Consider the following 12146-nt stretch of genomic DNA (forward strand, 5'->3'; position numbering starts at 1 on the left):
AATGACGTATACTTGCCGTATGTACCTAGAACCTAGGCAGGCAGGCAGATGCGCCTTCGCGATGGGTTTCAAAGAAGACATCATTTAACTCGGATTAGGTTTGTACGGCCTTTTATCTTAGTTGAGTCGCTACGTGTTTGTTAACCTCGAATGATATACTATTACGTCGAGGTATTCAGCACAATACCCTTGGGAATGGTCCCGTTATAGCACTTAGTTATATCCACACAACCGTCACCCCAGCTCCTCCGATTGCTGTGTTGAATGACTCGCTCGCTGGTCCTTGGGCAGCCCATCCCGACTAGAAAAACTGGGTATTGCTCATCGTATCCCAATAATTAGCTCCCAGTCGTTTGAGGCCGTGTTATATAGTAGAATAAGAGAGCCAATATGCCACGGGGCCAAGAAAGCGAGAAAGATGGGGATAACTCCCCCTTACTCTCGGGATTGCGACAAGATCACGATAGCGATGCTCGAAATAGTCTAATACCTAGATTACTTCTAATATTCCTACCGTTTGCGATATTATTTTCAATCGCGTGTCTCCCGCCGCAACGCCTAACGCAGAGTCTCAAGGTATGGCCGTCTTACTCAGGGGAGAGCTGGAAGGGAGAGTCGTATGGTAGAGACGATGAATATCTTATTGGAGTTGGAAAGGCTGATATTACTGGGTGAGCACTTATATAACTAGGAACTTAATGCTAGCGATATGCTTATACTTCGTGGATGCTAGTCCTTGCGTCGAGATCAACTTAATGGGATATGCCGACCCGCATCAAATCGGAACCGGTTTACGACAACGACTCCATTCGCGAGCATTTATCGTAGCCGACCCTACCAATCCATCCGATAGATTCGTATACCTTGTCCTCGACACGCAGTCCGGTGATACGGCCGTTCGATACGGTATCTTGTCGGGATTGCAGGAACTTGGGCCTGAATATGATAACTACGGGCATCACAATCTGGCTGTGACAGGCACCCATTCGCATTCAGGCCCTGGTGCTTGGCTCAACTACCTGTTACCTCAGATCACGAGCAAGGGCTTTGACCAGCAGAGTTATCGGGCTATAGTCGATGGCGCTCTCCTATCCATTCGTCGTGCGCACGAAAGTCTTACACCGGGACATCTCAGTGTTGGATCTACTAAAGTATTCGGGGCCAATATCAACAGGAGCCTTTTCGCATATCTCGCAAATCCAGAAGAAGAACGTGCAAGATATAATATCAGTTCCGAAGATGATGGATCCGTAGAGAAGGACCTTACTATGCTCAAATTCCAACGAGCTTCGGATGGCAAAAATATTGGCGTGCTTACTTGGTTCCCTACGCATGGGACCTCAGTGCTTGGAAACAACACTTTGATATCAGGTGATAACAAAGGAGTGGCGGCATATTTGTTTGAGAAGAGCGTTGCGGGTGATGAAACTGCAGCAGATGGTTTCGTTGCTGGCTTCTCACAAGCAAATGTTGGTGATACCAGTCCCAATGTTCTTGGAGCGTGGTGTGAAGACGGTTCAGGACGAAGGTGCAGCTTTGAGAATAGCACTTGCAGCGATGGTCGATCTCAGCATTGCCATGCTCGAGGTCCTTTTTTTACGGTTGATGATGAAGGGACATCTTCATGCTTTGAGATTGGCAAACGCCAATACGAACCTGCGAAGAAGCTCTACGATCAACTCAACCAAGAACCGAATCCAGTACGTGGGAGCTGGGTAAAGTCCTTCCACACATTTCACAATATGTCTAATCATCAGTTTCAACTGCCCAACGGAACAGAAGTAAAGACATGTCCTGCGGCATTGGGTTACTCCTTTGCAGCTGGTACCTCTGATGGACCTGGTGCTTTCGACTTCACTCAACATAGCAACAATGCTTCGAATACCTCTCCGGTATGGCGTGTTGTAGGCGGCATGCTCAAGAATCCAACGGAGGATCAAATCGCATGTCACGCCCCAAAGCCCATCTTACTAGATGTCGGTGAGGTGTCTAGCCCATATCAATGGACTCCAAATGTTGTTGATGTACAAGTCTTCCGTGTTGGTCAGTTGGTTATCATTGTCAGTCCAGGTGAAGCAACAACCATGGCTGGAAGACGCTGGAAAAACGCGGTTGGTAACGAGGCCACAGCGCTGTTTGCAGATGAGGGTCAATCGGCTTCCCCTATCGTTGTTCTCGGTGGACCTGCAAATAGCTACACACATTATATCACTACGGAAGAAGAATACGGGTAAGTATAATTCTTGTCTCTTTGCATGCAGCTATTCATTACACATGTTTCTTAGTTTTCCGTATTGGTGGTCGTTTACACTACTACAATCATGATACCTACGTGGAGATTGATTCATCGTCGTTCTTATCACACATCATCAAGACTTATCCTTATAGATCTCCCCAGTTTAACTTCAGTGCGATGCATGGCATTTCATGCAAGATTCAGTAAGGCTTACGATCAAAAACAGGATTCAGCGATACGAAGGTGCGAGCACACTGTACGGGCCGCACACCTTGGCGGCCTACATCAACGTCACTCTGTCCTGGATACCGTCCCTGAGTTCGTCGGCTAACAGCCGGCCACCTAGAGGACCAGAACCACCAGATAACAGTAATCGTAGTCTTAGCTTCATCCCTCATGTCATTCACGATTCCCCGCCTCTCTTTAGAAGTTTCGGCGATATTAAGCAAGATGTAGAAGAGAAATACCAAAAAGGCGTACGAGTCGCTACAAAATTCGTCGGTGCCAACCCAAGGAACGATCTCCGCCTCGAGCAGAATTATGCCGTCGTTGAGAAGCTCATCGATGGAGTATGGAAGGTGGTCCGTGACGACAGCGACTGGTACCTGGTGTTCCGGTGGCGCCGCACCAGCGAGCTACTAGGTACCAGCGAGGTTGAAATAACCTGGGAGACGGCGGACCCGTGGGCGGAGCCGGGACGCTATCGGATCCGGTATTTTGGCGACGCCAAGAGCTTGGCGGGGCAGATCACGGAGTTCGAGGGTGTAAGTGGTGAGTTCGAACTCGTCGATGATCAATGATCGATGATCGATGATCGCCCGATCGAGAACCTGTGGGGCGGTCCAATGAGTGGTTCCGCCCAATGCTCCGGGTCGTGTCGCTTTGTTTGTTTGTTTATGCTATTTTATTTGTACATATCATATCTTACAGCGGGGACTCCATGCATACCTAGGTATGTACCTACCTAAGGTAGGTACAAAATAGAATGAATGTACTACCATAAAGCTCGGGGTGTTACAATGGTGATGCGTGGTGCCGTCAGCGGCGCGTTAGGCTTTCTTGGGACACGAGGAAAGGAAACTTGATACAATGTAATGCAGGTCTGTCTTGTCGGATAAATCAGGTGGGATAAATAGGAGGTAGATAGATGTTATCGCAATACCTACAAATATCGGGAATACTTGGAGAGCGGAAAAGGGGGAACTCCCTGTTCCTTGGATCTGGAGAACTAGACGGTTTAGCGGTTATTAGCGCAGGGGTAAATTGGAGATTGTTCTATGTATGTATGTGATGGTTGATCTGATTTGCGACGGTTTTCTCGATGGATGTGAAAGAATGGCATAACCTTGGCTTAGTGATGATGATGTGTTTGTTCGGCACGTTAGATTCGATAATGAGATGCGATATAATCCGTTCATGCATGATTTTAATGTTGTACCTTGCCAACCCCACGGGAATATCATCTCGTATTCTGCTGGGTTTATCTTACCCCTTTCCTTCTTGGCCGCTATGTACATATGTATGTACCATAGTCAATATCCACACTCCCTTACGTCGTTCGTACCTGATCTACAACATTACGCTAAGTCGTTGTCTAATCACTACATGTTCGGGAAGTGTTCTAGACCAAGAACTGGAGATTTACGAACCTTTTTACCATTCCAAAGCTGAGACCTCTAAGCTATGAAGAGAGATTCAGCTAGGCGATTTCTCTACGTCTTGTATATCGTGTAATCAATCCTATGAAGATGCCAATGAGTTTACATATGTAGTCAATGCAAGACAAAATTCAACAAGAGACCTTATATTGTGGAAAAAATATGTAGCCCGGGTTCCTAACACCGTCGCTTTGAAGATATGAATATGCACTGTATATGCTCGTCCATGCATGCTTTGCTTGGGAAAATGCTCAGTGGTGAAACCGTTCGCAGTATTCCCGGTGTCCTGCTTACCCTTATCTCCATTTCACTTCCATCCTTCCGACGGAACGATTGGAATGCGTAGACCTCAAACGTGTTGCCCCTTGAAACGAGTGACGCGGAAAATTCGTCGTTTCTTGTTTCCCGCGTCCTCTACTTCGTCTCGTCCCAGCACGTCTAACATATACGCGCGTAGCTTAGACCGCTTCCATACCTTGGGAGCGAATGTTTGGGTATAATAACGTATGAACAGAACAGGAGGACGTAGTCAGGTAGCTACGCACTTCTGAACAGGTGAAGATAATATATGCGTGAGAGAGGAGCGACGGTTGCGAAGCGGGAGGACAGGGGAGGCATAGGCCAGGAATTAATATAGTGAGAAATAGTTAGATTTTATGTCCCGTCTCTCCGCCTCTTTATAAAATATCGGAAGTGTACCGGGATATGAGGCGGCAACGAAAAATTAAATAAATCTCCTTTTTATACCGCATGCTTTGGCTACGGCAGTGCTAGCAGTGCAAAGTGGCCACCGGCCACAGGGCGCGCCGTGAACTGTAGGCCGCCGGGGTAATCGCCGGTAGCAGCATCGTAAAGATCAGTGAGTGGCTTGTTAGTAGGCGTGATATCAATCCAACCAGCGATGAGGCGGATGAAGGTATCGCGGGTCTCTTCACTAGAGGTAGCTGCAGCCCACAACATCCAGTCCGTCTTTGTGTACGTGTGGCGCGTGTCGAGCGGTACACCGTACTCGAGCGCTACCGTCGGGTAGAAGTCTGATTGTATGTCATACACAGACTTCGGCACAAAATCTCCAAATCCCAGCAGTGAGTTGGCGTACAAGTTGTAGAGTAACCCGTGGGAATCGTCGTCTCCATAGCTTAGTGTCGCGTGCGGCGGGTCCGCTGCCGTGTTCACTCCAAATCCCTGCCACTGCTCAATGTACGACTTCGCTGTGTCGCCGAACGACTTGGCGTCGTCATCGTTGCCCGTACGTTCGGAAATCTCGGCCATAGCCTTCAGACCGATAATTCCCTTGAGTCCCAGGTTCGTCTGGTTAGCTAGAGAACCTGCGAAGTCATCTGTTGAAATTTGGTCCGCGGGGATCAAGGCCTCGTCTACGAGGTAGCCCGCCCATTGCTTCAGAATGGGGTAGTGCTGGGCAAGGTAAGCATTGTCATCGGTGCGTTGCGCATACGCGAGCACCATGATGATCATGTTACCGCACTCTTCTAGCGGCATGAGCTCATCGTCACCATTAGGATAGCCCTTAGCGACGGGGAAAGTACCGAGGTCGTGGATAGCGTTGGTGTTGGGGTAGTGGCCGCTCTCCTGGTTGAGGAACAACGGCTTGAGCATGTAGTCGAGGAGAGAGGGGTTCGTGTATAGGATCAGCGGAATGGCGGGGAAGATGACGTCTACGGTTTGAATGTCACTGTTTGAGCTGATCTCCTTGAGGAACACTAGAGGGTCCGAGTCGGTTCCTGTAAATTGTAGGGCACCGAACGTCTGTCTGACACTAAGGCTCGTCAAGGTCAAGTAGTTCTGGCCTGCAGCAGCTAGCGAGTCCGAGGCCACCTTGTTATCTAAGTCCGTAGATAGCTCCGAAACCTCGTCGTAGTCGTTGTAGAAAAAGGTCACCTGCAACTGTTAGACTGGATAATTACATTTTACATCATTAGTAAAACTAACAGCGTCAACAGCCGAGTCAAAATAGCTCTGCCATAATGCAGGATAAGTGGTGAGGTCACTGCCTTCGCCTAGGAGGTTGATTGCGCCGTCCTGTGTCATACCAAGCGTATACAAGGTTGAAACGGTAGACGACCCGACGGAACCAAGGTCGCTAGAGAAACCGAAGACCGGCCTACAGAAAGAATTAGTATCCGAGCGAAGCAGGAAAACAATAGTTGGAGACCCCATCGTGACGTACCAGTTATCTTGTACAGCTCGGAAGTTGGTGTCTTTGGTATTGGGAAGAACACCTTCGTTGAGGAAAGCGCCTCTCACGTCAGTGTCGGCACCGATTTGCCACGAGAGCTATGAGATTATATCAGTCCTGCTCAGCTTTGGGCTATTTGAGTGGGCTTCTCTTCACTCACGTTATCCGCATCTTTGGTGGACCAGAACCAGGTGCCCCAGTTTGCTTGCTGGTTAGTCTCAGAAATCGCCGCCTGGTTCTGACGCTCGAACTGATGGTATGCAACTCCATCGGCAGATTGGTAGTCCCACTCGATAATGGCATTAAGGTCACCAGAAGCCCATTCTATGAGGATTGGTGAGTAAATATGTCAGTCACAAAAATAGGATTGCCTAACTTACCAGCTGAGACGTCAGCGTACAACTGAACATCATGGCTGGCGCCGTCCAGAGAGTGAACACCAACATCGAGGTAAGAGAATACTAGAGATTGTCGTTTCAGATCAGAGGGCGTTACGGGCGACAAGAACGTGATATTCATCTCAACCTTGCCGCCTACGTTCATCACAAACGTGCTTCGTGTCGACGTGTAAGAGAACTCAGTTTGATCTACCACATCCGCGCCAGGCGGTGCGCCTAGCCAGTTGTACGCCTTTCCATCTACACGGATAAATCCCGCCCAGCCAGTAATCTGTTGACTGCGTAAGAGTTAGCTTGTGAAAGAAAGCAAAATTCACGGGAAGGAGAAGCATACCTCCAAAACTTTGGCCATTCACCAGCAAGATAACCTCCGTTCCCACCGTCGCTACCGACATTTAACCACGAGTTGAGGTATGGCGACTTAACAGCCAGAGGAATTGCAGGAGGCCTTGCAGGACTAAAGCTTGACGCGGCATCAGCTAAGCTACCGAGGAGGGCCACCCCGACCAGCACGCTTCTAAGTCCCATCACGGATGTTGAAGTATAATGAGTAGACAACCCAAGGGATGAAAACCTGGAAAACCTGAAAAGGTTTGGATGGGGAGTTGTAAGGGATGATGGGCAAGGTCCGATATTTCGGAAACCTAAGGAGAGAGCAGTCGAACCTGTTAAGGTATGTCGATGTGATAAACTTAGAAGCGGCAAGACAAAACCTGTGCTCGAAGTTGGGACGAAGGTTGATATTTGAATAAGATTCCGAATCACTAATCTCCGTACGAGATATGCAGGCCAATCTAGGATCTGGAGGCGTCCAAGCTAGCAGGATCAGATGGGTGGACGAATAAGGAAGGTTTCGCAGATGTGTGGAAGTACAATGCGGACAGGGGACTGGGGGGGACCTTAAGCAAAGGCTAGGGATAGAGAGAAAAGAAAGTAGTCATGAGACTGAGTATATGCTACCATGCATGATCAGGTCACCACCTAGGCTGGGGCGTATTCCAGCTCTATTCAGTCTTGGCCTACCTCATATACAGCTACATAGTTATGGTATATCTCTCAACGAAGCCGGTTATCATTCTCCAAGATGTGCTCGAGGAGCTCTGTGAAGCTGTGGTGCTTCGGGCCTTTGTGATGACATATTAGTCTATGGTAGCAATGGCAGCAATGGCATCAAGAGACTACTCGGCGGGTCACAAGCCAACGAGTCCAAGATTCAAAACAAAGGACAGCTAGGTAGTTAGCACGCGGTAACCAGGAACCAACTTTGTTGCAACTTTGTTGCAACTTTGTTGCAACTTTGTTGGAATTAAAGAGACCGCGTGCGAAATAAGGATCGTTAGCACCACCATAGACTTACAATACGTATAGACTTAGCTAAGAGCTCGGAGAGCTACGACGGATACCGGGCAATCCACCTTGGAATGGGGTTTAGGTAACTGTGGAGAGTGATATTTACCTGGTCGTTTACCTGGTCATTGAATAAGACCGGAATATGCCGGTAGGGCCATAGGTTTCACCCAGAAGAGGAAGGAGATCTGCGGCCCGTCAGAAAAATACTAGAGGAAGCGGGCACGTTGTTATGATCCAGTGACCTACACTATGTATTATTGAATCGGGGCGCTCAGCCGTCTAGAGCCGTTGATTTTCCGCCGCTGTCTCTGATCTTGACCTAAAGAATGATGGAACCGAGAGCCAGGCAAAGATTTTGTATTACTCGTAGATTCACCTGTAGATTCAATGTCGAACATTCTTACCTACGGGTTCAGGTACCGCAGCCAGCCGCTGCGAACCCGTACTTGCTTGTGTTTGAGAACGAAAACAACAATCTTAGGACGTGTTTATTTTCTCCGGCTGAATAAGACAAGCGCGTGTCACGCCGCCACGTCAAGCTACCACGCTGCCATAATGCAGGTCCGGAAAAGCTTATTAATGCTAGAGGAGCATATAAAGCTCTAGGGCTCTATTGGACCTTAGTAGATTTTGCTGCCCTTCGACACTATTGCCTATTCAAGACACAGCGCATAACGAATCGAGCAAAATTAATTTGATTGAAGGGATAGGCTGTTTCTAAAGTCAAAATTAATCTGCCATTTTGGGTCTATTCTTAGTCTACTTTGCCAAGGACATTATGCATACTACTGCTTGCTAGTACTCTGTGAGAGTCACAGCCCTGAAAATTTTTCTTTTCATGGCATGTCTGCATGTTCCCGGGGGAGTAAGCTCACATGTGTATATTGGCGTTGTGGCCGGCACTTTGACGAAGCTTGGGGGCCTCGGTAGCTTCGAGGCTTTAGATTCGGATCATTGGGCTGCGCCGCTTCGCAGTTGGTCCATGTAGAGACGGACGCAAAGTAGCTCCCGCTGTTCCCGGCTTCCAAGCTTTTCTAGGCGGCATTATGGCAGCCCCCGATTCTGGGGAATCAAGCTTGGCGCGGGGCAGTGCTAATTTCTCATCTGTATACCGTATTATCTTCCCCGTAATTGGCTTTAGAGATCTCGTGTCTTGCGTCTGCACGGTCTTCGCTGTCATTTGAGGCTTGGTAGTCCCTTACATGAATCTTGGTTGGCTAATCCGATGCTATTGTATTCCGCAGAAGGAAGGAGTCCAATAGTCGGTGTAGTTGTGTACCTAGGTTAGTTGTGTTAGGTAGTTGTGTTAGGTAGTTGTATGGTGGACGGTTAGGACATTTGTGCCAAAATGCCCGAGTTTACGAGGGATATGCCCAAGTTTACGAGGGATATTGTCAGACGATCTTTTTGCCTGGCCATTTTACGAGATAGGAAGTTCGTCCGTGCGCAGCTCTGGGGCGTTTTTATTGGGTGCATCCCCAAAAATGAGTGGAATTCTCACGTGTTTTTCTAGATCCCCACTTCCATCTTTTTCTCGAAATACGTATTTTTTTTTTTTGCCATAACTTACATGTATGTAACTAGCCACGGTTACCAATTACGTAGCCACGCATTATATATTTACTTAAGTAATCCAAGTTTTACAAAAGCCTGGGTTCGCATCTTATATGCTTTTTTTTTTTTTTTTCATTTTTAAAAGAATTTTAGCAAGGTTTAATATTCGAGGTTGTCCGCCGCTACTGCCGGGGAAAGGCGCTTGGCGCGCTTCGCGCGCCGAGCGCCTTTCCCCGGCAGCAGCGGCACGTGATCGACTTACGACCTTCGTAAACTCGGGCTATTGTGGCGCACCGCAGGGGTGCCCTCATGTCAAGAAAATAGGTCGGGGCTTTTTAAAAAAGGTAATATAATAAGTGTATAATATATTATACGGGGTATATATAAAGTAAAATATAAAAGATTAATTTAATTTTAATTATTTTATATATAATACATTTAAATAATTTTATAATAATAATAATTTAAATATTATAATTGGTATTATTTTATAATTTTAATTAATGTAAAAATAATAAATTAAATTACATGTTTATGCAATATATATTAAATATTATATTATTATTAAAATATTTAAAATTTATTTAAAATGATTTTATTAAAATGTTTTTAAAAAATATTACGTGTTTGTTTTTTTAAATAAACGTTATTTAATTTTATTATAATTTAATTTTATTATAATATAACAGTTAAAAACCCGATTTAAATGTAATTTAAATCATTGTTTTTACATTAATTAAAATTATAAAAAAATATTAATTATAACGTTTAAATTATTATTTTTAAAAAGTTATTTAAATGTATTATATATATAAAATAATTAAAAATTTAAATTAATAATAAAATTTTTTAATTTAATTAATTAATGTTAAAAATTAATAAATAAAATAACTTAAATAATAATTATATAATTATATATATATAATTATATAATTTTTTAATATTTTTACCAATATTAAATTAAATTATATGTAATTTAAATCATAAATTTCGTTATTTTTTAATTAAAATAATAATATTTTTTAAAAAATATTTAAATAAATATTCGTAAAATTATTATGGTATAAAGTTAAAAAAAAATATTGTAAAATATACTTTAGTACATTTTAACACGTAATTGCTCGTCACGTGTCATTTAAACATTTAAATTCATTTTAAATATTTGTAAAAAAAATAATAATATTTAATTTTAATAATTAATTTAATAAATCAATTTATTTAATAATTAAAAGTTTTATTTATTTAAAATTATTAAATAATTAATTTAATAAATTTAATTTAATTTATTATATATTATTAAGTTAATTTAAAAAATTTAAAGCATTATTTTAAAATAATATATTATAAATGTTATAATAAATATTAATACGGTAAAGTTTTTAAGTTTTAATTATTAAAAATATTAAAAAATAACTTTTAAAATAAAAATAATAAATGTTAATATTTGGTATAAAATTTGCTTTAAAAGTAACATTTTTATCGAAAATTATTAAAATTAATGGTTATTTAAACTTATTAAACTTATTTTAATAAATTATTTTAAATTAAAAAATGTTTAAAATAAAACAAATAAAATATAAACGGTATTAAATTTAATTTAAATTTAATAAAGTAATTTTACTTTAAACTTTAATATATATAAAAAAAATGTTAAAAATTATAATATTAAATAAAATGTCATTAAAAAAATCAAAAATTAAGTTTAATAAATCGTATTACTTTATTATTTTTAAATAACTTATTTTTTTACTTTATTTTTTATTAAATAATATATTTTATTAAAAAAACATATAAAAGTCATTAATGTTTAATTAAAAGTTTAAACATAAAAAAATTATAAAAAAACTACAGTTATTTTTTATAAATTATTTAAAAATTAAAATACGTGGATTTTTTAATAAAAAAAAACCATGGGAAAAACGAAAAGTAAAAATTTAATTATAATTAAATATAACGTTTGTTAAAATACCAGTCATGTGCCATGCCACGTGACTAGGGTTGTGCCAACACACACCGCCCACGCAAGGTTTACACGCATGTAAATAAATATTTTCCCCATTTGGTAAATCTTTTACTTTACTTAATTAACTTAAACCAATTAAACAATACAATTCAATTACCTTTTCTTTATTACGTAATACATACAAAACCTTGTCATTTTAACAACGTTAAATGGTTTAAAAATTTATTAATGGTATTTAAATACATTTTATCCGATTAAATTAATGTATTTTTTATTATTAATATTTAAATTATAAATAATAATATTTTATTATTTTAAATTATAACTTTATTATTAAAAATAAAGGTTTAAACTATAAATATTTATAAAAAAAAACCTAGTAAAAAATCATTTGGTTTTATTGAAAATGGAAAAAAAAAAGCAAAAAAATATTTTTAATAAAAATACTTTAAAAAAAAAAAAAAAAAAAAATAATTAAAATGGTTTTAATAAACGACTTAAAAAAAGTAAATTAAATGGAATAAAAAAATCGTATTAATTATACAAAATATACTTAAATGTTTATAAATTTAAAAAATATTAATACGTTTTTAAAAAAATAAAATTAAATTGGTTTAACTTAAAAAAAAATAAAAGTATATATACTTTTAAACAAAATTTAAAAACTAATTTAAATCTTTAAAAAAAGATTAATAAAATTAAAAAAAAATTTAAAAAAAAAGCCGATAAAAAATAACTTTTTTAAAGTTAATTAAAACGTTAAATTAACAAAATATTGTAAATTATAACC

The 12146-nt window shown here is 40.9% G+C and overlaps 2 protein-coding genes across 2 annotated transcripts; one reads left to right on the forward strand and one right to left on the reverse strand.

Annotated features, from left to right (window-relative positions):
* The first annotated feature begins 11 nt into the window (after positions 1–11).
* On the forward strand, positions 12–3721 carry F4817DRAFT_352860 (Neutral/alkaline nonlysosomal ceramidase). The gene is made up of 3 exons (XM_049305279.1): positions 12–671; positions 734–2230; positions 2463–3721. The coding sequence occupies exons 1-3, from the start codon at positions 391–393 to the stop codon at positions 3034–3036; spliced, it is 2352 nt and encodes a 783-aa protein (XP_049154187.1). The 5' UTR covers positions 12–390; the 3' UTR covers positions 3037–3721.
* Positions 3722–4318: 597 nt separating this feature from the next.
* Positions 4319–7425, reverse strand: F4817DRAFT_295524 (glutaminase GtaA). Its single transcript, XM_049299736.1, has 6 exons — positions 6824–7425; positions 6472–6767; positions 6252–6415; positions 6083–6189; positions 5845–6016; positions 4319–5793 (listed from the first exon to the last, which is right to left on the reverse strand). The coding sequence occupies exons 1-6, from the start codon at positions 7015–7017 to the stop codon at positions 4654–4656; spliced, it is 2073 nt and encodes a 690-aa protein (XP_049154188.1). The 5' UTR covers positions 7018–7425; the 3' UTR covers positions 4319–4653.
* Positions 7426–12146: the final 4721 nt, after the last annotated feature.

This window comes from Daldinia loculata (assembly GCF_022478755.1).
Source record: "Daldinia loculata strain CBS 113971 unplaced genomic scaffold F4817scaffold_88, whole genome shotgun sequence".
NCBI classification, from domain to species: Eukaryota; Fungi; Ascomycota; class Sordariomycetes; order Xylariales; family Hypoxylaceae; genus Daldinia; species Daldinia loculata.

What these genes read in the sequence shown, in the direction of transcription:
- F4817DRAFT_295524 (XM_049299736.1), bottom strand. Translation starts at nt 7,017, where the DNA reads ATGGGACTTAGAAGCGTGCTGGTCGGGGTGGCCCTCCTCGGTAGCTTA. An exon ending in GAATGGCCAAAGTTTTGGAG is followed by an intron (nt 6,768 to 6,823) that starts GTATGCTTCTCC and finishes ACTCTTACGCAG; the next exon opens with TCAACAGATTACTGGCTGGG. An exon ending in GTACGCTGACGTCTCAGCTG is followed by an intron (nt 6,416 to 6,471) that starts GTAAGTTAGGCA and finishes CAATCCTCATAG; the next exon opens with AATGGGCTTCTGGTGACCTT.
- F4817DRAFT_352860 (XM_049305279.1), top strand. Translation starts at nt 391, where the DNA reads ATGCCACGGGGCCAAGAAAGCGAGAAAGATGGGGATAACTCCCCCTTA. An exon ending in GGAAAGGCTGATATTACTGG is followed by an intron (nt 672 to 733) that starts GTGAGCACTTAT and finishes CGTGGATGCTAG; the next exon opens with TCCTTGCGTCGAGATCAACT. An exon ending in ACTACGGAAGAAGAATACGG is followed by an intron (nt 2,231 to 2,462) that starts GTAAGTATAATT and finishes GATCAAAAACAG; the next exon opens with GATTCAGCGATACGAAGGTG.